This window comes from Mustela erminea, chromosome 7 (genome assembly GCF_009829155.1).
Source record: "Mustela erminea isolate mMusErm1 chromosome 7, mMusErm1.Pri, whole genome shotgun sequence".
In the NCBI taxonomy this organism is placed as follows: Eukaryota; Metazoa; Chordata; class Mammalia; order Carnivora; family Mustelidae; genus Mustela; species Mustela erminea.
In genome coordinates, this window is record NC_045620.1 from 102,259,589 (window position 1) to 102,287,286 (window position 27,698).

The 27,698-nt window shown below is 35.9% G+C and overlaps 1 protein-coding gene across 2 annotated transcripts in view; it reads right to left on the reverse strand.

The window, feature by feature from the left end:
* The window catches only part of LOC116595879 (charged multivesicular body protein 3), a 102,855-nt gene that overhangs the window by 21,213 nt on the left and 53,944 nt on the right, over positions 1-27,698 (reverse strand). For both annotated transcript variants that reach the window (XM_032352696.1, XM_032352695.1), the window contains 2 exons: positions 9,720-9,780; positions 244-423 (listed from right to left, as the gene is read on the reverse strand). In XM_032352696.1, coding sequence (XP_032208587.1) covers positions 244-423; positions 9,720-9,780 — 241 coding nt within the window. The remainder of the gene's footprint in view (positions 1-243; positions 424-9,719; positions 9,781-27,698) is intronic.

Genomic DNA, 27,698 nt, shown 5'->3' on the forward strand with positions numbered 1-27,698 from the left:
TTCCAAGTAAAGCAGATTGATATGCATATCTTGCCATTATTATAACAACACTGGCAAAGGAAAATGAATCATAAAATGATAGTAATAATCATATTTTGCATTTGTGTTAACACTCCAAAGACAATATAAAGAATAAAAACCAGAGCTGAGACTTTTTCCTACTCATGGCAAGCAGCCAGGATTGGTAACAAGAGCAAGAGCGTCCGCACCGAAGAAGTTGCTGTAAGGTATCTGCCCTCTTACCCAGCTGGTTCTTCATCCCCATGAGCACGGAGTTCATGTGCGCTTTGGAAGCGTAGAGCTTGCTCACAGCCTTCCTTGACCTGATCATCTCCTTGGCTAGAACCACACAGACGTCCTTCTGACCCTTCTTGGCAGCATCTTTCACTGACCGTTTCACTTTTTCTTCTTCTCTTTGGATATCTAAATTTAGAACATAACACAAAAAAAAACAAAAAATTAAAGGTAAGCCAGGAGATGTACTGGCACTCAAATCTGTTCTTAGGGTGATCTAAGTGTGCCTATTAAAAAGAAAATAGGGGCAGCTGGCTGGCTCAGTCTTTGAAGGTTGTGACTCTGGATCTCAGGGTTGTGAGTTTGAGCCCCACGTTGGGTGTAGAGATTTCTTAAAAATAAAATCTTAAAAAAGATTAAAAATAAAAGGGAAAGAGAAAGGAAGATATAAACAAAATTAAAATAATTAATATAAGAGGCTTTCATTATTTCCAAAAACAGTTTAAAGTAACGTAAAAGTAAATTCTAGTATAATTAGGCGAAATTTCAAAACTGCTCTGGCAAGGGCATTTGTTGGTATTGGTACTAAGGACCTTTAAAAATACTGTAAATGTATTCCAGAGCTTGCTCTAATAATCAGCAGTGCTCCCACGATTATGAGAGTATAATCACTACATTCACTAATGACTTATAAAATCCTGCAACTTAAAGGAAAACCCGAACATATTAAAATTATCAAAACATTCCCTCCTCTCACCAGCCCCTAGTAACCATCCATCATTCTACTTTCTGCCTTTCTGAATGACTACTCTAGGTACCTTATATAAATAGAATCATAGACTATTTGTCTTTTTGTGACTAGCTTATTTCACTTGGCATAACATCCTTAAGATTGATCCATATTGTTACATGTATCAGATTTTCCTTTCTTTCTAAAACTGAATTGATACCCCATTGCATGTATATACCAAATACCAAATTTTGTTTATTCATTCATCAACAGACATCTGGGCTGCTTTTAACTCCGAGCTATTGTGAATAATGATGTTAGGAACAGAATATCTCCTGGAGGCCCTTTCAAATCTTTTGTGTACACACCATGTCACCATAGACTGGGTAGTTTAAACAACATAAATTTACTTCTCACTGTTCTGGAGGCTGGAAGATCAAGGTGCCAACAACCAATCTGGTTCCTGCTGAGAACCTATTTCCTGGTTTGCAGATAGATACCTTATTGCTGTAGCCTCACATGCCCAAGAGATACAAACATTCAGTCCACAGCATTCTTCCTCTGCCCAAATTTATGCCCTTTTCACATGTAAAATGTATTCATTCCATCCCAACAACCTCAAAAGTGTTAACTCGTTCCAGCATCAACTTCAACTTTTTTTTTTTTTAAAGATTTTATTTATTTATTTCACACAAAGAGATCACAAGTAGGCAGAGAGGCAGGCAGAGAGGGAGGTGGAAGCAGGCTCCCCGCTGAGCAGAGAGCCCGATGCTGGGCTCCATCCCAGGACCCTGGGACCATGACGTGAGCTGAAAGGCAGAGGCTTAATCCTCTGAGCCACGCAAGCACCCTTCAACTTTTTTTTTTCAATTTTAACTTCTAAAGTCCAAAGTCTCATCTAAATATCATCTAAACCTTACATGTGAAACTAATGTAACATTGTATGTCAACTATACTAGAAAAATAATTAATAAATATCTAAATCAGATGAGTAAGACTCAAGGTATGATTGATCCTGAGGCAAAATTCCTCTCCAGCTATGAACATGTCACTAGCATAGGATAGACATTTCCATTCCAAAAGGGAGAAATAGGAAAGAAGGAAGGGGTGACAGTCCCCAGCAATTTCAAAACCTAACAAGGCAAACTCCACTAGGTCTTAAGACTTAAGAATCCTCATTGATCCAGTGATCTTACTTCCAGACCCACTGAGGTGGCAATATCAACCCCATGCCTTGGTGGGGCACCACCATGCTGTGGCTTTCTGTGGAGGACCCACCCAACTTGAGGCTCTGCCAGGCAGGGGGTCACATCCTTAGGGCCCTGCCAGCAGTCCTTTTCTATGGCTTTGGCTGGAAGCAGACTGGATTACTAGAACCAAGATAGTAGCCCTGATGATCTCTGAACCAGCTTTTGGAACATTCTTTCCTTTCTTGAAAAACAGTGCAGGTTCAAAGTCTAATGGTTTGTTTATCGTCCTGTCCTGAAGAATCTAAGTCTATCTAAGTCTGACAGCCCTCCTTCATTCTGGACCTATATCCATCTCTTTCCGTTCAAACTGTCAGTGATCCTGCTGGGATCGCTGAAGTAGTCTGCGGTTAACACACATTCTAATCTCCTTACCAAACAGCTGGTCAACCATACCCTTGTTGTCTTCTTCCAAACATGCCTTCTCATTTTCTGCGATATGTACAGATTGAAACTATGCCAAATCTTTAAGTTCTGGTTCCTTTTTGTTTAACAATTCCTTCTTTGAAATAATAAATGAATTCAGTAACATTGCAGGATAATATGCTGAAATTGGATGCATTTCTATACATTAATAACGAAGAGAAAGTAAAAAAACAATTCCATTTACAACTGGACCATAAAGAATAAATAACCTAGGAATAAATTTAACCAAGGAGGTAAAAGACCTGTATTCTGAAAACTATAAAACGCTGAAGAAATCAATGAAGATGACACAAACAAATGAAAAGATACCCCATGCTCATGGATTGGAAGAATTAATATTGTTAAAATGTCTATATTACTCAAAGCAATCTATAGATTCATTGCAATCCTTATCGAAGTACCAAAAGCATTTTTCACAGAACTAGAACAAATAATACTAAAATTTCTATGCAACCACAAAAGACCCTGAATAGCCAAAGCAAATTTGAGAAAGAACAAAGCTGCAAGTATCACAACCCCAGATTTCAAGATCTATTCCAAAGATATAGTAATCAAAATACTATGGTATTGGCACACACAAAAAAGGCATATAGATCAATAGGACAGAATGCAGAGCCCAGAAATAAACCCACACAAAGTCAATCTATGACAAAGGAGGCAAGAATATACAATGCGGAAAAGACACCATTTTCAGTAAATGGTGCTAGAAAGTTGGACAGCTACTTACGAAAAAAAAAAAAAACTACACCACTCATACAAAAGGTATCTTATACAAAATAAACTCAAAATGGATTAAAGACCTAAATGTGAGACCTGAAACCATAAAACTCCTAGAAGAAAACATAGGCAATAATTTGACATTGGCCTTAGCAATATTTTTCTAGATAAGATTCGTCAGGTAAGACCATACCAAAATGAAAGTTTTTGCAAAGTGAAGGAAACCATCAATAAAACAAAAAGGCAACCGACTGAATGGGAGAAGATACCTGCAAACAATACATACAAATAGAGGTTAATATCCAACATATATAAAGAACTTATATAACTCAACGCCAAAAGAAACCAAGCAAACACAAACAAAAAACCACCCCAAATAATCTGATGAAAAAATGGGCAGAGGATCTGAATATTTTTCCAAAGGCATACAAGATGGCTAACAGACACATGAAAAGATGCTCAACATTACTAATCATCAGGGAAATATAAATTAAAACCACAATAAGATATCACCTTACATCTGTCAGAATGGGTATAATAAAAAAAAGACAAGAAATAACAATGGTTGGCCAGGATGTGGAGAACAGGGAACCCTCATGCACTGCTGCTGGGAATGTAAATAGGTGAAAACAGAGAAAACAGGAGGAAAATAGCATGGTTCCTCAAAAACTTAAAAACAGAAATACCATATTATCCAGTAATTCCACTCCTGAGTATTTACCCAAAGAACACAAAAAGACTAATTCGAGGAGACATATGCACCCCTACGTCTACTGCAGCACACTTTACAACAGTCAGGATTTGGAAGTAGCCCAAGTGTTTATCAATACACGAATGGATCAAGACGGGCTATACACACACAATGTAATATTACTCAGCCATAAAAACTAATGAAATCTTGTCATTTTTTTGACAACATGGATGAACCTAAAGGTTATTATGTTAAGTGAATTATGTCAGAGAAAGACAAATACTGTATCATTTCTCCTATATCTGGAATCTAAAAAATAAAAATGAAAGGAAAGTAGAAACATCCACAGAAAACAAACTTATGGTTGTCAGAGGGGTGGGGGGGTGGAGGATGGGCAAAAATGGGTGAAGGCTTCCAGTTATGGAATGAATAAATCACTGGGATTAAAAGGTACAGTGTAGGGTATTTTACTAGTGTTGTACAGTAACAGATGGTAGTTACATTTGAGGTGAACATAGCATAATGTACAGAGAAGTTAAATCACTAAGTTGTAAAGCTGAAACTAATGTAACAACACGTGTCAACTATACTTCAATAAAAGAAAGAAAAAAACAATTCATTCTTCAGTTTCTCTATTTCTCCTTGTATTCCACCATAAACAGGAAGAACCAAGCTATCCCTCCAATACTTCGCTTAGCTCAGTGGGTTAAGCTTCTGCCTTCAGCTCAGGCTGTGATCTCAGGGTCCTGGGATCGAGCCCCGCATCAGGCTCTCTGCTCCTCAGAGAGCCTGCTTCCCCCCACCCCTCTTTCTGCCTACTTGTGATCTCTGTCAAACAAATAAATAAAATCTTAAAAAAAGAAAAAAAAGAAGAAATTTCTTTAGCTAAATCTGTAACCTCATTGCTTGCAAATTCTAACTTCCAATAAACACTAGACCCCAACATAGTTCAGGCAAATTCTTTGCCATTTTATAAACAAATGCCTTTCTCCATTGTCCAATAATCTGTTCCCCATTTCCATCTGACACCTCAACAGAATGAACTTTAACATCCATTATCTTTACCAATTTATGTACTGTTATTTAAGTGTTCTCTAACAAGATGGAAGATTTCTCTCCAGCTTTTTTTTTTTTTTTCCCCACTAAGCCCTCCCCAGAACTGCCATTAAAGTTCCATTCCTGGCAAAGTAGGCTTTTCTTAGCATGCAACTCAACACTCTCCTAGTCTCCACCCATTACCCAGTTCCAAAGCTGCTTCCACATTTTTAGACGTTTGTTATAGCAGCACCCCACTTCGTGGTATGAATGTATGTATTAGGTCAGGCTGCTATAACAAAAACCGAAGATTTGGTGAATTAAACAACAGAACTCATTTCAAACCATTCTGGAGACTGGGAAATCCAAGATGAAAGTGCTGGCTAGTTCAATTCCTAAGAGCCCTCTTTCGAGTTTGCACAGACACCTTCTTGCTGTATCCTCACATTATGGACACATTATCTTTCTTGTGTCTCTTCAGAAAAGGGCACTAATCCCATCCATAAGGGCTCCACCTTCATAGTCTAATTATTCCCAGACCCTACCACCACCTCCATACTATCACACTGGGGATTAGGAATTCAACATATGAATTTTGGGAGCAAAACATTCAGTCCACAGTAATACTCGAAAGTGTTATTTTGGCATCATATGGCAATTCAATTTTTAACTCTTTGAGGAATAGCCATACTGTTTTCCACAGCTGCTCTGTCATTTTACACTACCATCAACAGTGACCACTAGTTCCAGTTTCTCTACATCGTGCCCACACTTATTTTCTGTTTTGGTTTGATTGATAGCAGCCATCCTAGTGGGTCTGAGGTGTTAACTCATTGTAGTTTTTTTTTCTAAGATTTTATTTATTTGTCAGAGAGAGAGAGCGAGCGAGCACAAGCAGGCAGAGTGGCAGGCAGAGGCAGAGAGAGAAAAAGGCTCCCAGCTGAGCAGGGAGCCTGATGTGGGACTCAATCCCAGGACCCTGGGATCATGACCTGAGCCGAAGGCAGCGGCTTAATCAACTGAGCCACCCAGGGATCCTCATTGTGGTTTTAATACACATTTCCTTAATCATTAGTAATTCTGACTATCTTTTCATGTGCTTATTGACCACCTGTATACCTTCTTTGGAGAAATGTTCTAAGGACTTGAAAGTCTATTCAAGTCCTTTGTCCATTTTTGAATAGGATTTTTTTTTTCAGTTGAGTCCTAAGAATTTTATATATATTCTGGATATTAATCCCTCATCAGATATATGATTTACAAATATTTTCTTCCATTTGGTGAGTTATCTTTTTATTCTATTTATTTTTACTACGTTCTGTGATTCGTAAAGCTTTTAATTTTCATGAAGTCCAATTTGTTCTATTTCTGTTGTTGCCTGTGGCTTTAAGGTCATATCCAAGAAATCACTGCCAAATCCAATGTCATGATGCTTTTGCCCTATATTTTCTTCTAGGAGTTTTATAGCTTTTACGTTTAGATCGTTGATCCATTTTGAGTTAATCTGTATATGGCAATAGGTTAAAGTCCAACCTCATTCTTTTGCGTATGGTTTATCCAGTTCTCCCAGCACCGCCTGCTGAAAAGACCGTCTTTTCCCCACCAAATGGTCTTGGCACCTCTGTCAAGAATCATTTGGCCATGTTTTATTTCTAGGCTTTCTATTCTATTTCATTGGTCTTTATGACTGTCTACATGCAGGTAGAACACTGGTTTTATTTCTACAGCTTTATAGTAAGTTTTGAGATTAAGGCGGTGTAAGTCCTCCATCTTTGCTCCCCCCTCCAAACTGTTTTAGCTCTTTCTGGAGATTCTATATGAATTTCTAAATGGATTTTTCTATTTCTAAAAAAAAAAAAAAAAGTCATTGGGATTTTGATAGGGATTGCACCGAATCTGCAGATCAGATCAGGTGCTACAATATTAAGTATTCCAATCCATGGACACAGCAGGTCTTTCCCTTTATTTATATCTTTAATTTTTTTTCAGTAATGTTTTTATACTTTTCAACTGTGTAAGTCTTTCACCTCCTCGGCTAATAATTCCTAAGGATTTCATCATTCTTTTTGTTGCTACTGTAAATATGATTGTTTTCTTAATTTCTCTTTCAGACTGTTCACTGTTAGTGTACAGAAATGCAACTGACTTTTGGGTGTTTTGTATCCTGCTAATTTGCTGAATTCATTTATTAGTTATAACACTTTTGTTAGAATAGATTTGTTTGGAATCTTTAGGGTTTATACACATAAGATCATATTATCTACAAACAGGTAATTTTACAGGTGCCTGGGTGGCTCAGTGGGTTAAGCCTCTGCCTTCAGCTTAGGTCATGGTCTCAGGGTCCTGGGATTGAGCCCCACATCAGGCTCTCTGCTCTGCAGAGAGCCTGCTTCCCCCCCCCCCCCCCCCCCGCCTTTCTGCCTACTTGTGATTGCTCTGTCAAATAAACAAATAAAATCTTAAAAAAAAAAAAGTAATTTTACATCTTCCTTTCCAATTTGGATGCCTTTTCTTTCTTTTACTTAATTGCTCTGGTTAGAGCTTCCAGTATCTGTTGAGGAGAAGCAGCCAAAGGCAGACAGACATCCTTGCATTGTTCCTGATTGTAGAGAAAAACCTTTCTTTCACAACTGAGTGTAATGTTTGCTATGGATTCTTCACACATGGCTTTTATTACATTGAGGCAATTTCCTTCTATTCCTAGTTTGTTGAATGTTACCATAAAAGGGTGTCAAATTCTGTCAAACACTTTTCTGCATCAACTAAGATGCTTATGTGTTTTTCCCTCTTTATTTTGTTGATGTGTTATATTACATTGGTTGATTTACATATATTGAACTATCCTTGCATTCCAGGAATCCCACTTGGTCATGGTGTATAATCCTTTTGAAGTCTTTGCACTTTTTTTTTTTAATTTCTGCATTGGTGTTCATATTCCTGTACTGTCAGTTGATTTGGATATCAAGGTAATGATGGCTTTATAAAGCAACTAAGGAAGTGTTTTCTCCTCAGTTTTTTGTAAAAGTTTGAGAAAAACTGAGGTTCTTTTAATATTTGGTAGAAATCACCAGTGAATACATCAGGTTGGAGACTTTCCTTTGTCACAAAATTTTTTCATTACTAATTCAATCAAGTCTATTCAGATTTGCTCTTTAGTTTCAGTTATGGTAGGTTTTATTATTTTAGAGATTTGTCCATTTCAAAATGTGTTATCCAATTCATTGGTACACAACTGTTCATAGTAACCTTATATATTTAGTTTCTGTAGAATCGTAGTAACAGTCCCACTTTCATTTCTAATTTTAGGGACTTGAGTCCTCTCTCTTTCCTCCCATTTTTAGTCAATCTAGCCAAAGACTGGCTAACTGTGTTGGTCTTTTCAAAGAACTCACTGTTGGTTTCTTATTCTGTTTTCTTATTCTCTATTTTACTTAGCTCTAATCCTTATTACTTCATTTATTCTGCTAATTTTAGGTAAGTTTCTTGTTCTAAATCTTTAAGATACAAAGTTAGAGGTGGCTGGTTTGAGATCTTCCTTCTTTTTTAATATTAGCATTTTTATAGCTATAATTTCCTTCTGAGACTGCTTCTGGTACATACCACAAGTTTGGATATACTGTGTTGTGGCTCAGGTCATGATCCCAGGGTCCTGGGATCGAGCCCCGCATCAGGCTCTCAGCAGAAAGCCTGCTTCCCCAACATCCCCACCCCCCCGCCTCTCTGCCTACTTGTGATCTGTCAAATAAATAAATAAAATCTTTAAAAAAAAAAAAAAAGAAAGAAATATATTTTCCTCAATTTACAGCCATGCTAAGATAGACAATTAGTCATGAAAATGGAATTCCATTCCTTATTTATGCACAATTTAATCTGAATTCCATAAAGCATTCCTTTATAAGTAGAAGAGGTATTTGTTTTTTTGTTTGTTTTACAATGGTTTACAACACAACTGATTCTTTTACAATTTTGGTGGTCAGAAGTCTAAAATCAAGGTGTTGGAAAGGCTATGTTCTGGAATCTTCAAGGAGAAATCAGTATCTTGCCTTCTCTAACTTCTACAGGACAACTGCATTCTGTGGCCTGTGGCCTCTTCCTCCATCTTCAAAGGACATTTTCCTAACATCTGGTTCCATGGTTACCTCTCCTTTTCTCTCACTTTTTCCTTCTTGTAAAAACCCTTGTGATTATATTTGTCCCACCCAGACAACCTAGCATAATCTCCCCACCTGAAGATTCCTAATTTAATCAGATTTGAAAAGTCCCCTTTGCCACATAAGGTAACATATTCACAGGTTCTTGAGAGGAGAATGTGAACATCTTTGGAGGGCCATTATTCTACCTATCGCAATAATGTTAGCACCTGCTTTGTTTCCAACACTAACCTGATCTCTAGGAACTCAGAGATAAAGGAACACAGCCCCTCCCCCTTTCTGAGCTGAACTGCAGGCCAAAGGAAAGATTTAGTTCTTATAAAATGTAAAGCTTTTTCTTATAATGATTAAAAAGCAAAATAATTAAAACAACCATAAATAATTAATATAAGAATAAACTAGGCCTTACAATGGGGTAGATGCAATTTATTTTTATGAATATAAGATTAACAAGAAGGTAAGGAATAGGAGACAAAATTATAATTTACCTCTTATTTGCCTGTCAACAACTCTCATTTCCTTTCTTATCTTCAATGACCATTCATTGACCTGGGAAAAATTTTAGAAAAAAATTGTAAGAAAAGCCAACACTCCTAGTTCACCAAATTTTTAAAAAATGCTACATTTATTCTAGACAAAAAATAAATAAATCCATTTCAAACAAAAGCTTTAGGGCCAAACTATTTTTTTTTATCTTTTTATTCACAGTACAGAAGTCCCAATTTATTTAAAAATTCTTATCTGAAGGTAGGCAGTAAGAAGTACTTTATACAAGACTTCAGAGAGAGTTCAGGACCCTGTAGGTACATAAACATTTTTCAGGAGGTGCCCAGGCATAGTAAAAAGTGATCTTTAAAAGTTGAAAACCTTTCATTGGGGAGGGTATGTGCTATAGTGAGTGCTATGAATTGTGTTAAGACTGATGATTCACAGACCTGTACCCCTGAAGCAAGTAATACATTATACGTTAATAAAAAAATAAAAGTTGAAAATCTTTTGAAACCTATTTCAAAACCTGTACTTCCTGTGTCAAGAGTTCACCTTTTCCTTCCTCTTTTCAACAATAATGCTTCTTCATTTTACAAAGGACAGAAATTCCTCTGACCTATGTCTATTATAATGATATATTTCCCTTAGAGGCAAAAACATCTAAAGCACTAAACATAGAGCCAAATGGAAATAATAGTGTGGGTGTTGAAAAAGCACTGAACTACCCTAATGTCTATCGAATTCTTATGCAACTGAAGTGTTTTCTAATTCTTCAGTTTCAAAAGAAATTGAAGGAAAATCAGTTATCGGCTGATAATCATTAAAATGAAATTTATATTAAATAACTATATGCCCTTTGCCATAGGACACAGAATTTCAAAGAACTTAGTGACAATGACATAATAAAACTTCCATTACCATCGATTTATTTATATTAAGGGTGTTTCTCAGCACTGGAGTCTTATAAGACATAAAACAGGGCTTTCTTCCTGTTGTGGCAGCTTGTGATGAGGATCTCTTGTCTGTGCCCACAGCCATGCAGTCCACAGACTCTCTACAGTTGGTGCAGGTCTTTGGAGGCAGGAAGATGGGCACAGCTCTGGCACTCTGCCAATGGGGTAACAGCCTCATTAGGTGGATGGGCGTTCCCTGGAGATGATCCAACCATGCACAATGCAATCCAAGCTACTGAACCCTCTTCTGTTTCTGGGCAAGGAGTGATTAGCTGGCATGGAACCCTCAGACTATGAAGGGTGGTGGTCGTAAGACACAGATTCACACATTCAGTCCACCTCCAAGCCAGGGAGGCCTATTACCAGAAATAGGTGGTAAGGCTTCCAAGAAGATTAAAGACATCTTCATCTAGTATGACTAGATGCTGCTGGTAGCTGACCCCCATCACTGCAAATCCAAAAAGTTTGCCTGTGATCACTACCAAAAATCGAACCAGTAAGCCCATCAGGAGAATCAGGATTCACCTTTACAAAAAGCAATGACTGCGGGATTTAAACTTACAAATAATGAGACAGGAATAGAATTGATGCTGAACCTTGTAGCATTCATCCATGGGGACATAACTATAGCATTAAAAAATTTATAAAAATATTGGGACAACTTTGGCTCAGGTCATGATCCCGGGGTCCTGGGATTGAGTCCCACATCAGGCTCCTTGCTCAGTGAGGAGCCTGCTTCTCCTTTTGACTGTTCTAAATAAAATCTTAAAAAAAAAAAAAAAATCTATACAATTAAGAGAAAGTAGACTTCCAATAAATTTCCCTTTTTAATGATTTCATTAAAATCCTTATTTAACAAAATATATAAAAATTTATTTTGCAAAAGCTGTAGTAACTCCAACCAGAAGAAATATTAAGGTACTTAAAATTACATGGATATGTGATTTTTAGAATTTTAACATTAGGTTTATATATTTCTTAAGGTAAAATTCATATAACATAAAAATAACCATTTCAAAATATACAATTCAATGGCATTTAATGACTTCATAATGTTGTAGAATCATCAACTCTCCCTAGTCTCAAAAACTTACTAACACATCAGAAGAACACACTATACTCTTTAAATAATCTCTCCCTATGTCCCCCTTCCCCCAATCCCTGGCAACCACTAATTTGCTTTACCTCTTTTGATCTTTTTACTTTCATATAAAAGGGATCATACAACATGTGGTCCCTTGTGCCTGGCTTCTTTCATTTAGTGTAGTGTTTTGGGAGTTCATCCATGTTGTGGCATATATCAATACTTCAGTCCTGGGGCGCCTGGGTGGCTCAGTGGGTTGAGCCTCTGCCTTCGGCTCAGGTCATGATCTCGGGGTTCTGGGATTGAGTCCCGCATCGGGCTCTCTGCTCGGCGGGGAGCCTGCTTCCTCCTCTCTCTGACTGCCTCTCTGCCTACGTGTGATCTCTCTCTGTCAAATAAATAAAATCTTTAAATAAAAAAATACTTCAGTCCTTTTCATGGCTGAATAATATTTGTTATACAACACAACTTGTTCTTTCATACATCCTTTGATGGACCTCTGGATTGTTTCCATCTTTTAGTTACTGTGAATAGTGCTGCTATAAACAATTGTATACAAGCATTTACTTGAATTCCTATTTTTGATTCTTTGGAATATGTATCCAGTAGGAGCAGAATTGCTGGGTCATATGGTGATTCTATGTTTATCTTTTCAAAGAACTCCAAAACTATTTTACAAATTAGTTTTACCATTTTACATTCCCTCCAGGAATGTTCAAGGGTTCTTATTTCTCTACATCCTTGCCAATAGTGTCAGCCTCCAATTTTTTAATAACAGTCAACATGCTGGATGAAATGAAGCAGTTATTTCATTATGGTTTTGATTAGCATTTCCTTAAAGATCAATGAAGTTAAGTATCTTTTCATGTGCTTGTTGGCCACTGGAACATATTTTTTGGAGAAATGTCTATTCACGTCTATTCATTTTTAATTGTCTTTTTGTTGCTGGCTGTATGAGTTCTTTATAAATTCTAATAGAACCTTATCAGATGTAACATTTACAAATAAATTCCCCCATTCTATAAGTTATCTTTTCACATTCTTGATGTCCTTAAGATGCACAAAAGCTTTAATTTTGATGATTTTCAATTTGCCTATTTTTTCTTTTGGTGCTCATGCTTCTGATGCCATAGTTAAGAATCCACTGCCAGATAGGAGGTCATGAAGATTTGCCCCTAGGTTTTTATCTAAGAATTTTATAGCTTAATAAGGGTTTTAATTTCTGTATATAGAATGATGTAGGGGTTGAGCTTCACTCCTCTGCATGTGAATATCCACTTATCCCAGCACTATTTGTTGAAAAACACTACCCTTCCACTATTAAATGATCTTAGCACCTTGCAGAAAATTAACTGGCTATACATGATGGGTTTGCTTCTAAACACAATTTTATTCCTAGTCTATACATCTATCCTTATGCCAGTACCACACTCTTAACATTACCATAGCTTCACAGTAACTTTTGAAATCAGGAACTGTGAGTCCACCAAATTTTCTTCTTTTTCAGGATTGTTTTGGCTATTCAGGGCCAGTTGTACTCCATATGAAGTTGGAGATCAACTATTTATTTTGGAATTTTGATAGGCATTGTACTGAATCTTTGGGTGGTACTGCCATCATAACAGCATTAAGTTTCACAATCCATGAATTTGAAATTTTTTCCAGCAATATATTGTAATTTTCAGTGATTTGCTTCCTTGGTTAAATTCTTTCCTCGGTATTTTGTTCTTCTAGATACCTTTGTAAATGATTTTATTTCCTTTTTAGATTTTTCACTGGTGTGAAAAACAATGAAATACTTTATGCTTGTCTTAAAACCTGTCAATTTGCTGAATTCACTTATAAGTATTAGTGCGGATTCTTTGGAGTTTTCTATATATGGAATCATGCCATCTGCAAAGAAATAGTTTCACTTTTTCCTTTTCAGTGTGGGTATCTTTTATTTCTTTTTCTTGCCCAAGTGCTCTGGCTAGAACTTCTAGTACAATGTTAAATAGTAGTGGCAAAACCAGGTTATCTTTGTCTTGTTCCTAATCTTAGGAAAAAAGCTTTAGTTTTTCACAATTCACTATAAAATTAGCTGTAGTTTTCATAAATGCCCTTTATCATGTTAAGAAAGTTCCCTTCTATTCTTAGTTTGCTGAGTGTTTTTAAATCACAAAAGGTATGTATGTATTTTGTTTCAAGTCTAATAGGATGACTTTTATTTCAAGCATAGAAGTGCTACATTAAGAGAAACCCATATGGTGAAAACAGAATGGAAGTAAATGGCATTTCTCCTTTCAAGAAGAAAGAGAATAATTTAAAATGTCTGACTATAAATAAGAATGTGTGCATGTATGTTTTAAATGAATATTGATGGGAATCACATTCCTGTGATACTTTTAAGAGAGTGATGTAATAATTTTACAACATTTATAATATGCCAAAAATTAAAACCTGTACGACTCTACTTAAAACCTCATTATGATAAAAAAAATTAAATGATGATTTATAACTATTCAAAAGGGCACACAAGTAGTCAAAATTATTTTAGGAGATACATGAAAAAATTTGAAAACACGGTTATAATCTAACCAGAACTTTCAGAATCAGCAGAAAAGGAAATCCAAGTCTCACAATTCAAATGTTCACTGAGCTCAATGTGCTACTGATGCAGCAGGAAACAAAGATTCTACCTTATGAACTTACATTCTAAGGAAACAAAGACAGTAAGTAAATAAAAAAGGAAATACTCTGTCACAAAATGAGAGCTAAGGAGAAAATGAAGCAAGGAAAATAGGATGAGGGCAGTTGTTGGGGGGAGGTTCGCAATTTCATACAGGGTGGTGGAAGAAAGCTCAACAGCTAAGGTGACTTTTGAGCAGACTTTGAAAAATTTGAAAGGAAACCATGTGACCATCCACTATGGGGGGCAGGGAGGACTCTAACATTTTAATCAGAGTGAAAACAAACACCACTAAGGGACCTAAACAAAAGAGTATCCTTCCCTGTAGACCAAAAATGAATTTGGATAAATAATTTTGTTTGAACTAGCAACATGGATGGGTAAAGCTATTTGATTCAGGTTTATAGAAAAAATACTGGGACTCCTGGGTGACTCAGTCAGTTAAACATCTGACTCTTGATCTCAGTTCAGGCCATGGTGTCAAGGTTGTAAGATCAAGCCCTGCGTCCAGGTCCACACTGAGCATGGAGTCTGTTTAATATTTTCTCTCTCCCTCTCCCTACACCTCTCCCCCCAATTCCACCTATATGCACTTTCTCTGAAAGAAAGCAAAAAAGGAAAAAAAAATTATCTTTTATATTATAGTTTGATAAGGCAGCAAGTTACTCCTAATCCTATTCATTATAAAGCTAAACATAAATTTTAGATTTTTATTCTCATGGGTCAAAGTACTGATTATGATTAGCTCCTATTATTTCTAATGCTTTCAACTGCTAATTCCTGAGGATACCCAATCAGGTGGAAGCAAGGCACCCATGAGTACAAACCTGTAGCAGTTACAAGAATTCCAGGAACCACATGTAAGATAAGTTTCACAATTTAAATCCAAATCTTAATGCAAGGCAGAATGAACCAGTGCAGTGATTTTCAAACTTGTTTTTAGTAATAGAATCTTTCAAATAAATCTAACATGAAACTCCACAAATATAAGAAGTATAATATCAATACACACTTATACATGATCAGATTGAAAATTTTTACTACTATAAATAAATGATAAGTTATCTATCTTGATGAAAGACAAAATTTTAAATGCGCTGTTACAGTGTTACACCAACCTTAGCATCCAATTTATTTCTGTATTTTGTTTCCATGTCCAGTATTGAGAAAATTCTAATTCAAAAAGAAGCTATTTCTTATGCTATTACTACAGTTTGTCTTTCAACTTAATGTTATCCATTGCTTAAATAAACCCAGAAGCTCAAAATAAGTCATTAAAAACTAGTTGTTTTAGGGCACCTAAGTGGCCTAGTTGGTTAAGCATCTGATTCTTGGTTTCGGTTCAGGTCGTGATCTCCAGGTCATGAGATCAAGCCCCACATCGGACTCTATGCTCGGCGTAGAGTCAGCTTGCATTTCTCTCTCCTTGTCCCTCTGTCCGCCTCCCCATCCCGTGCCGTGTGCATACACTTTCTCCCTAAAACAAATGAATCTTCAATTTAAAAAAACAAAAAACAAAAAAAGACTTGTTTCAAAGTTTCTCATTACAGTGCTTAACTGCTCATATTCAAGGGGTGAGTACTCAATCCAATACATTAGATGACAATGGTGAAATGACTTTTGTAAAAATGCACCGTTGCACTGTTCATAGTAGCAAAAGACTAGAAACTACCTAACATATATCAATAGAACACTAAACATATTAGAGAATTTCCATAAACTGACATTATGCTCTAACTAAAAAGAAAAAAGCAATGCAACGAGGACTACCCATGGAATTAACTCCCAAAATATAAAGGAAAACAGCAATGTAATGTTACAGTATGACATATATGTTAGAGAAAGAGGGATAAAGAGAGAAAGGAGAAAGAGAAGGAACAGAGGAGGAGAGGAAAAGAGGTGGAAAAAGGGAAAGACAGAGATATTTATATGTTCATATATTATAGACTATCACTGGGAAAATCCATAAGAAATTAGGCTGCTTTCAGGGTTGGAAACTGAACAATTTGTGAACAAGAGTGAAAGACTTATTTTTTATTTTTAAGATTTTATTTATTTATTAGTAGGCAGAGAGGCAGGTAGAGAGAGAGGGGAGGCAGGCTCCCCACTGAGCAGAAAGCCCTATGTGGGGCTCGATCTCAGGACCCTGTGATCATGACCCAAGCTGAAGGCAGAGGCTTTAACCCACTGAGCCACCCAGGCACCCCAGATTTAGTTTTCAGTATACATAAAGATATACTTTGCTGCCTTTTGAATTTTGTAGTATGTACAAATATAATCTATTTCAAAAAATATTAAAAAAAAAAAGAATAAGGAAAATATCAGGTTCTGGATTGGAAGAATACTGTTAAAATGTCCATGTTACCAAAAGCAACCCACAAATTCAACGCAATTCCTACCAAAATACCAACATCATTTTTCACAGAACAAGAATACTAAAATTTGTATGCAACCACAAAAGACTCTGAATAGCCAAAGCAAACTTGAGAAAGAAGCTCAAGGTATCATAATCCTGATTTAAAAATATGTCACAAAGTTATATGTAGTAACAATATGGTATTGGTAGAAAAATAGATCAGTGGAACAGAAGTGAGAATTCAAAAATAAAACCCAAGCATATATGGCCAGTTAATCTATGACAAAGGAGGCAAGAATATAAAATGGAGAAAACACAATCTCTTCAATAAATGTGCTGGAAAACTGGACAGCTACATGTCAATGAATGAAACTGTCCTACTTCTTTACACCATTCACAAAAATAAACCCGAAATGGATTAAAGGCCTAAATGTGAGACCATAAAACTCCTAAAAGAAAATTTTAGGCAGTAATCTCTTGGACATCAACTACAGCAATATTTTCCTCAGGCAAGGGAAACAAAAACAAAAATAAATCATTAGGATGATACTGAGCTAGATGATATTGAACTAGATGATACTGAACTAGAAAGCTTCTGCACCATGAAGGAAACCATCAATAAGATGGAAAGGCAACTAACTGAGTGGGAGAAAATATCTGCAAATGATATATCCAATAAGGGCTAATATGCAAAATATATAAGGAACTCCTATAACTCAACACCAGAAACACAAATAATCTAACAGGCAGAAGACATAAATAGAATTTTTCCAAAGAAGACATACAGATGATCAAAAGACACATGAAAAGATGCTCAACATGACCAATCATTAGGGAAATGCAAATCGAAACCACAATGAGGTATTACCTCACACTAGTCAGAATGGATAACATCAAAAAGACAAGAAACAAGTGTTGGTGAGGATGTGGAGAAAAGAAAGTGCTCACACATTCTGGCAGGAATGTAAACTGGACCAACTGCTATGGAAAACCGTATGGAGTTTCCTCAAAAAATTAAAAATAGAACTACCATACAACCCAGTAATTCTACTTCTGGGTATTTACCAGAAGAAAATGAAAACACTAATTCAGAAAGATACATACACCCCATGTTTACTGTAGCATTCTTTACAACAGCAAAGATATGGAAGCAACCTAAGTGTCTGTCTATAAATAAATGAGGAAGACACACACACACACACACACACACATACAACTCAGCTGTAAAGAGGAATGAAATCTTGTCATTTGTGACAAGAATGGACCTAGAGGGTACTCTGCTAAATGAAATAAGCCAAACAAAAACAAGTATCACATGGTTTCATTTATATAGATGATCTAAAAAACAAACACAAAAAAATAACAAGAGAGAAACGAACTCATAAATACAGAGTACTGGTTGCCAAAGGGAAGAGAAGTGGGAGGATGGGCAAAATGGGTGAAGGGGATTAAGAGATACAAACTTCCAATTATAAAATAAATGAGTCACGGGAATGAAAGTTCAGGGAATTCAGTCAATAATATTGTAAAACATTTATTACTGATATTCATAATTTATACAATCACTGATCTCTAGGTTGTATAACTAAAACTTATTGCATAACAACTATATTTCAATTAAAAATTTTATTTTATTTTATTTTTAAAGATTTTATTTATTTATTTGACAGACAGAGATCACAAGTAGGCAGAGAGGCAGGCAGAGAGAGAGAGAGAGAGAGAGGAGGAAGTAGGCTCCCTCAGAGCAGAGAGCCCGATGTGGGGCTTGATCCCAGGACCCTGGGATCATGACCTGAGCCGAAGGCAGAGGCTTTAACCCACTGAGCCACCCAGGTGCCCCCAATTAAAATTTTAAAATTTGTAAGACTATTTTACAAATTTTAAAAACTGAGTTTATAAGTGCTTTAAATCATCTTTGTTAGAAATACTTAAAAATTCTATAATATTAGATTCACTGAATCTTCTTTTTAAATTGTTTTAGGTATCACACTCCCTTCTGTTATATAGTCACCCAAAACTTCAAAACAGTTAAACCGAAATTTTGTTTCAGTTTCATAAATGACATTTAATCAGCTTCTTCTACAATAAAAAGTTGAAAAAAGTAAAATGTGTGACAAATGATAACTGAAGATTAAAGTCAATGTGTCTTCGTTACGACAGGGAAAAATAACAATTGATGGATTACCTACACTTACTTCCAAATCAGAGCAAAATAAAGTCAAGTTTTTTGGCTTAGTGAAAAATAGATTTTCATCTCTTAAAAAAGACCTTAATGTCCTAAGTCATACATTTCATTTTAAGGACCAATATAAAGCATATATAGGATAACAACAGGAAAAAAATAGCAAGAAGGAAAATTGTGCAAATGGCTGCACATTTCCCTGTCCCACTTTGGGAAAGGAAATTTACCAGACTCTCATCTTCTTTTAGTCTTCTTGTGTCACCAGAAGTGGGCAAGAAATTAAATACTTAGGAATGTCATAGTCCAGGGACATAGGCCACTAAACATAGACTTAATAAGATTGTAGAATGCTTCCAGTCCCCCACATCTTCCCACCACACCAACAGGGCTACAGTATATCAACCAATTACAGCTAAAAGAGATGCAAAATGGGAGTTGTTATGGATGTTCAAGATAACAAAGGAGGTAAACACAAGGACACTAGAATAACTTTAATCCTATAGCACCTACAGCTACAGCAAATATTAACAAACTCCTAGCCTGACTAAAATAAAACCTCATACTTCAGACCAATTTACCTCAGTTCCTATTACCTTATATATCATGTCCAGTTTTCAACATGAAATTTCAAGGCATTCTAAAAGGCAAGAAAAAGTACAGTCTGAAGAAACAAAGCAAGCATCAGAACCAGGATTAGATGTGACATAAAGTCTGACATTCTGTGATTCTTATGGGAAAAAAAAGTCGATATTATCCAAGAAGAGATGGATAATGAAGGCAAGGACAGGGATGGAAACACTAAGAATCAAAAGGAAATGCTAGAAATATAATATCATAGCAGAAATGAAGAATACTTTTGAGAGGTTGATCAGTAAGCAAGACATAGTCGAGAAATGAATCAATGAATTGGAGACACTGAAATTTTAAAAAGAAAAACATGAAAATGAAAAGAAAAGAATGTCTAAGAACCGTGAAACAATTTCAAAAGATGTAATACATAATTGGAATACCTGAAGGAGACAAAAGAGGAAATGGAACAGAAAAATTACTTGAAATAATGATGGCTGAGAACTTTCCAAAATTAATGACAGACACCAAACCAAAGATCCAGGAAGCAAAGAGAACACAAATGAGAATAACGGTCCAAAAAAATGACAAATAGTAGATATCATATTCAAGCTGCAAAACACCAAAGCAAAGAGAAAATCTTGGAGGAAAACAAAGCAGAAAGAAAACCACTTTATCTATAGGAGAACAAGGCTGAGAATTACCAAGGACTTCCTGTTAGAGACTATGCAAGTACAAAGAGGATAGAGTTATTTAAAGTGTTGAAAAAAAAAATCACCAACCTAGAATTCTATGTCCAACAAAATTATCTTTCAAACGAGAAGGAGAAATAAAGACTCTCAAGTAAAAATTGAGGGAATTCATCACAGATTTGGCCTACCAGAAATGTTTAAACACAGTTCTTTAGGGAGAAGAAAAATTATGTAGTTAGAAACTTACATCTATATAAAGAAAGGGTATCAAAAAAATAAAAGCAAATTTTTACTTTCCTTATTCTTAAGTGATTTAAAAAATAACTATTTAAAGTAATAATAGTAAATGTGTACTGGATGAAAACACTATACAGATAAGTGAAATGAAAGAAAACAATGTCATATTGGACAGGAGGGAGGATTGGGAATACAGTGTTAGAAGATACCTCATTTCACATTTCATGTGAAACAGCATTATGTTATTAGTTAATAAATTATTAGTTATAAATTAAGTTTGTTAATTGCAAATGTATTTCAAAATCTGGGATAATCGCTAGAATTTTCTTAAAAACATACAATTGATATGTAAAAACACGAGATAAAATGAATCATAAAGTGCTCAATTAAAACAACACAAGGCAAAAAAAACTTTTTTTGAGATGGGAAAAAGTAACAAAGTATAATAGACACCAGTTACAACACTGTAGATGTTGATGCAGCTATATCAATAGTAGTTTTAAATGTGAAGAGTCTAAATAAACCAACTAAAAGATGGTGTGCCAGAGTGGGGGAAGGAGGAATTAAAATCAAGACCCAACTATATGTTGCCTACCAAATACCCACTTAAATATAAAGACTAAGATTAAAAGGTTAAGGCATACAGAAATATACCATGCAAACACTAATTAAAAGCAAGCTGTGGGCGCCTGGGTGGCTCAGTCAGTTAAGTGTCTGCCTTCGGCTCTTGTCATGATCTCAGGATCCTGGGATTGAGCCCCATGTCAGGCGCCCTGCTCAGCAGGTAGTCTGTTTCTTCCTCTCCCCCTTACTCCCCGCTCATTCTCTGTTTCTCTCTAATAAATAAAATCTTAAAAAAATAAAATAAAAAAAAGCAAGCTGTACTCCTACCTCCAGTATATGGAGTCCAGTTACATGAGTCAAAGACCTAGCTAAATCTATAAAACTCTCAAAGTATCAGATTTAGCAATGGATAATTAGAAATGTCCCAAAAGCATGAATAAAAACAGAAAAAATACATAAACTGAACCTCGTTAAAATTAAAAACAACTGGGGGACCTGGTGGCTCAGTTGGTTAAGCCTCCACTCTTGGTTTAGGCTCAGGTCAAGATCTCAAGAGTCCCCAGATGGAGCCCTGTGTCAGGCTCTGTGCTCAGTGGGGAGTCTGCTTCTCCCTCTGCCCCTCATGCTCTCTCTCAAACAAATCTATTTAAAAAAAAAAATTTAAAAACAACTCTGTAAAGATTATCAAGAATGTAAAAAGATAACTATAAATTTGGAGAAAATATTTGCAGATCATGTATCTGATAAGAGCTTATTATATGTAATGAACTCTGACAACTCGACAACAAAGTCAGCCTAATTAAAAATCGTGCAAGGACATAAATAGACATTTCTTCAAAAAAGACAAATGGTCTGGAAGCACATGAAAAGATATTCTACTTCATTGGTCATTAAAGAACTACAAGTCAAAACCATGAGATACTACCTCACCCCCCAGCAACTGGGCTATCAAAACAAAAACAAAAAACATTGTTGGCAAGGATGTAGAGAAACAGGTACTATTTTATGTTGCTGGTGGGAATGTAAAATGGTGAAGTCACTGTTAAAAACAGTTTTGGAGTTTCTTAAGAAGGTAAATAAAGAATTACCTTATGAGGGGCACTGGGTGGCTCATTGGGTTAAAGTCTCTGCCTTCAGCTCAGGTCATGATCCCAGGGTCCTGGGATCAAGCTCTGAGTCAGGCTCTCTGCTCAGCCGGGAGCCTGCTTCCCTTCCTCTCTCTGCTGCCTCTCTGCCTACTTGTGATCTCTGTCTGTCAAATAAATAAATAAAATCTTAAAAAAAAGAAAAAAGAAAAAAAAAAGAATTACCATATGATCCAACAATTCTACTCTTAGGTATATACTCCCAAAAATTGAAAACAGGTACTCAAACATTTAAGAAAAAAGTGGTAACAAATTTCAAAATAAAATCTTCAAGAAAAGTATGTGGGAACACTTCTTTTTTAAAGATTTTATTTGTTTATTTGATAGAGAGCGTGCTTAAGTAGGCAGAGCTGCAGGCAGAGAGAGAGGGAGAAGCAGGCTCTCCACTGAGGAGGGAGCTTATTAACTCATTTCTAGGAGACCAGCATTATCCTAATACCAAACCCAAAGACATTACAAGAAAGGAAAAGTACAGAGTAGTTAGTATTGTTCATGAACACAGATGTAAAAGCCCTCTACAAAATGTTAGCAAATTGAATACAAAAATATATAAAAATAATTATAAACCTTAGTTTATAATTACCAAGTACAATTTATTCCAGGTATGGAAGGCTGGTTTAAAATTCAACAATCAATCACTGTAATCCACCACACATCAGTAAGCTAAATAAGAAAAATCATAAGAATTGACAAAGAAAATCTGACAAGATCCAACACCTACTCACAATAAAACCTCACAGCAAACCTGAATGAAGGAAAACCCCCTCAATTTAATAATAATTTAAAAAATCACAACCCCCAGGGAACCTGGGTGGCACAGTCAGTTAAGGATACTTGGTTCTGGCTCAGATCATATCAGTCATAAGATCAAGTCCTGCATCAGGCTCTGTCCTCAGCATGAAGTCTGCCTAAGACTCTCTCTCCCTCTGCCCCTCCCACTGTGCTTGCTCTCTAAATAAATCTTAAAAAAAAAAAAAAATTGCAGCCCCTCCAATTACACCTAACATCATAAGTAATGGTAGAAAATTAGAAGCTTTCACCCTAAGGTTGGAACAAAGCCTCTACTCCTATTCAACATTGTAGTGAAGTCCCCACTAATACAGTAAGACATGCAAAAGAAATAAAAGGCATACAGATTGGGAAGAAAGCAATTAAACAGCCTTTTTTTTTTTTTTTTAAACAGAGGACACTGTTTTCTATGGGGGAAAAAAATCCCTAAGAATCATTAATATCAAAAAAAAAGAAACCTCCCAGTACTAAAAAGTATAGCAAATTTGTAAAACAGAATGTAAATATATGAAAGTTGACTTTTCCAATATACCAGTAATAACTAGAATCTGAAATTTGGTTGGGGGGGGGGCTTTACAACAGCACCAACCAAACAAAAAACCCAATCAAGTATAAATCAAACAATATGTATAGATAAGATCTACTGGAAAACTATAAATTGCTGATGAAAGAAATCAAAGAAGATATAAATGGAGAGACCAGTCCATGTTCATGGACTGGAAGACTCAACATTAAGGCATTAATTCTCAAGCTCTGCAGATTCAATGCAATCCCAATCAAAATTACCACTATCCATAATTGTAGATATCAACAAAGAAATTCTAAAATCTATATGTAAAGACAAATGATCAAGAATAACCAACATAACAGTGAAGAAAAACAAAGCTGAGGGATTCCCCACTATCAAACTTCAAGACTTACTATAAAAGGTACAGTACTCAACAGAATAGTATCAGCCAAGGAACAGACACACAGATCAGTAGAACAGAATGGAGTCCTAGAATTTGACCCACATAAATATACTCAACTATATACACGAAAGTAGATATTTAAAAATTAACATATAATTTATTGTTCCAGGGGTACAGGTCTATGATTCATCAGTCTTATACAATTCACAGCAACTACCACAGCACAAACCCTCCCCACTGTTCATCACCCAGGTACCCCATTCCTCCCACCTCCCTCACTCCAGCAACCCTCAGTTTTTTCCTTAGGTTAAGAGTCTCTTATGGTTTGTCTCCCTCTCCTTTTGTCTTATTTTTCCCCTTGCCCGATGATTCTCTGTCTTATTTCTAAAATTCCTCTTATCAGTAAGATATGATAATTGTCTTTCTCCAAATGACTTATATCGCTTAGCATAATACCCTCTAGTTCCATCTCTGTTGTTGCAAATGGTGAAATTTCATTTTTGTTAACTGCATAATATTCCATTATGTATATATACCACTTCTTCTTTAACCATTCATCTTTGATGGACACCTAGGCTCTTTCCATATTTTGGCTCTTGTGGACTGAAAGTAGATTAAAAAAAAAAAAAAGATTTTATTTATTCATTTGACAGAGAAAGAGACACAGCGAGAGAGGAAACATAAGCAGGGGGAGTGGGAGACGGAGAAGCAGGCTCGCAGGGAGCCCAATGTGGGGCTCGATCCTAGAGACCTGGGATCATAACCTGAGCCAAAGGCAGACACTTAATGACTGAGCCACCCAGGCACCCCTGAAAGTAGATTTTTTTTTAATAATTAACTGAAACAAACTCATTTTTAAATGGTCTAAATTCAAATCTTGCAGATAATGCTGATTAAGCTCAATTTTCATTTTAATAACAGCTTAATAAATTATACCCTAAATTTATACTTGAAGTATTTTGATAACTAGAAGCACTGAGGCGTAAATTGGAACAATTTAATAACTACGTAGAAGGTGGTAACTAGGGACACATGGGTGGCTTAGTCAGCTGTGTCGGTCTTCAGCTCAGGTCAAGATCCGAGGATCCTGAGATCAAGTCCCACATTGGGCTTCTTGCTCTGCGGGAAACGTGTTTCTCCCTCTGCTTGCTGCTTCCACTGCATGTGCTCTCTGACAAATAAATAAGATCTTTAAAAAAGAAGAAGGCGGCGGCGGCAACTAACGGATAGAAAAATTATAAATGACCACCAGAAAATATTTCTTTCCCCAAATGTTAGCAATAGTCAGAAAAATAGTTAAAGAACATGTTTTCTGAACTTGTATATATATATACATCTGTATATTTTATATATTATATACTTGTATACAATTGTATATTATAATTACTTAGACTGTCAAAAGTCAAAAGGTCAAAGAGCTTTTCTTATTCATTTAGCCATTGCACAATGTCTGGCACAAAGCAGATGCTCAATAACTTATGTTGAATTGAATTACATGGAATATGCATTGTGAAGGGGCATAAAATTTCAGCGATTAGTAACAATGAAAAATCTAAAGAAACTTTCTATATATGTTTTTGAATGTCAAAGTTTCACAAAATCTTGTTAAAAAGAAAAGAAATAACTTTAAAAATCAAAAGAGACTTTGCAAAACAAAAATATACCTAGGGAGAAATGGGAACAACCAAAATTATCCAGCCATACCCATGGTTCTCCACCTGACTGTATATAGAAGTCACCTGGGCAACTTTAATACCAACTTAACTGGGCTAGTAGTAGAGCCCAAATGATAGACTTAAACTCTCTAGGTGATTCTAATGTTCTATTAGGGTAATGTTCTATTAGTCCAAGACAAACAGCTCAAGAAAAAGTATCAAACAAATCTTAGAACTGTAAAGATCACTACAAAAACGGGAAATTGAAAATAGATAAAAAGGAAATTAACGTTTTAGTCCTGGTATTATTTTAATAATAAATGAAAAGTATATGTAATCGATAAGTAAAGGTGAAAATTTAAAAAGAACACAGTATTAAACAAATATATCTGTAAAGTAGACAATATGCTATGAAAACCAAAAGGAATCTACAGAGTTTCACACTATCAAGAAAACACTTTATACAAGTTCATTCATAGAGTCTATGACATGCCAAGCAAACTGGGCACAGGAAATAAGAGGGCATTTTCCAATAACAGTGTGGAGATGAACAGTAAGCCAAATAAATGAAAAACAAGATTATTGAATTTCTGTTACCATCCGTCACTGAAATTAATTCCAGATGGACTGATAATTTAAATACAAATACAGAGTACAAAACTGTGTTACTCTAAAAAGACAGTACAGAAGAGTACCTTTTATGATTTTAGATTTAGGAAAGGGTTTCTTAAATAAGCAGCAAAAATCAGGGACCGATGGGTGGCTCAGTTGGGTAAGCGTCTGCCTTTGGCTCAGGTCACGATCCCAAGGTCCTGGGATGGAGTCCCACATCAGGCTCTCCGCTCAGAGGGGAGCCTGCTTCTTCTTCTGCCTGCCACTTCCCCTGCTTGTGCTTGCTCCCTCATGACGGCACGCTAGCGTGTGCGTGCACTCTCTCACTCTGACAAATAAATAAATCTTAAAAAAAAAAAATCAGTAAGTGTAAAAGACTGATATTTTTAACTACGTTGAAATTAAGAATTTTTATTCATCATAAGACACTATTTAAAGAAAGGAAAAAGACCACAAATTTGGAGATCTCACCACATAAATGGTTACAAATAAAAAGCATTTATAAAAAGTTGGTATCCAGAATATATAAAGACATATTCAGAATAGAGATTTCCTATGAGTCAATTTTTTTTCCTTAATTCTGCACACTATATGAAAAATCCACAGGATAATTTGTCTCTGGATAATGTTATCTCCTTCCAGAGAAGACTTACATTTGCTTTTGGCAAACACCTAGCCTAAGGGCATTGGCAATTGGTTTTTAATTAAACTTAATGAATGCAATCAGAGATTTGAAACCGGACTTCAGTCTTTGTGAAAGCCATTTTACTCCCAGCTCACTGCCACTGCTCAAGTGTACCCTTCTCAGAGACCCAACCAAAAGCCTTGGGAATTTACCTGAATAGTATTATCACTGGTATGCCCTGAACTCTAACCTTTGAACTATATCTAACCATAGGGTCTGTGAAGAACTCCACTCAAATCCTCAGTTTCTTAAACACTGCATTAGGAATTAGAGGATCTCTTTAGTGGGACAGTGGTCCCAAATGACTGGGCTCATGTAATCGAGCTTTCCTTTTTTTCTGGGATTTTGATTTTGCAATTCTTCACTGCTTTAATAATTTTAAGTGATTACAAATAGTTAGGCTTTTTATCTAGCTCTTCTAGTTATATTTGGCAGAAGGGCTGATTTCAAACAACCTAGTCTCTAATCACCTCATGTGTTTTTTAAAGGATGATTTCTTAGTTCTCTCCAATTAAAAGGCCTAGAAGCAAGAACATTCCAGTAGCATTAAATACCATGAGCACCTAAATTTTGTTTTCTAAATACCATTCCCTCTAAAAGAAACCAGTGCTCCTTAGAGAAATAGCTGATTCCAGGTCCCAGGCTAGGAGATTCTAATCACACTGCTACAGACAGAATGTTTATGTCTCCCCCAAATTCCTATGTTAAAACTTAATCCCCAATGTGATAGTGTTTGGATGCCGGGCCTTATGGAAGTGACTGGGTCATGAGTGCCAAACCCTCATGAATGAGTTTAGTGACCTTACAAAAGCCAACCCCAGAAAGCTTGATTCCTCCTTCTGCCATGAAGACACAGTGAAAAGACAGCCATCTATAAT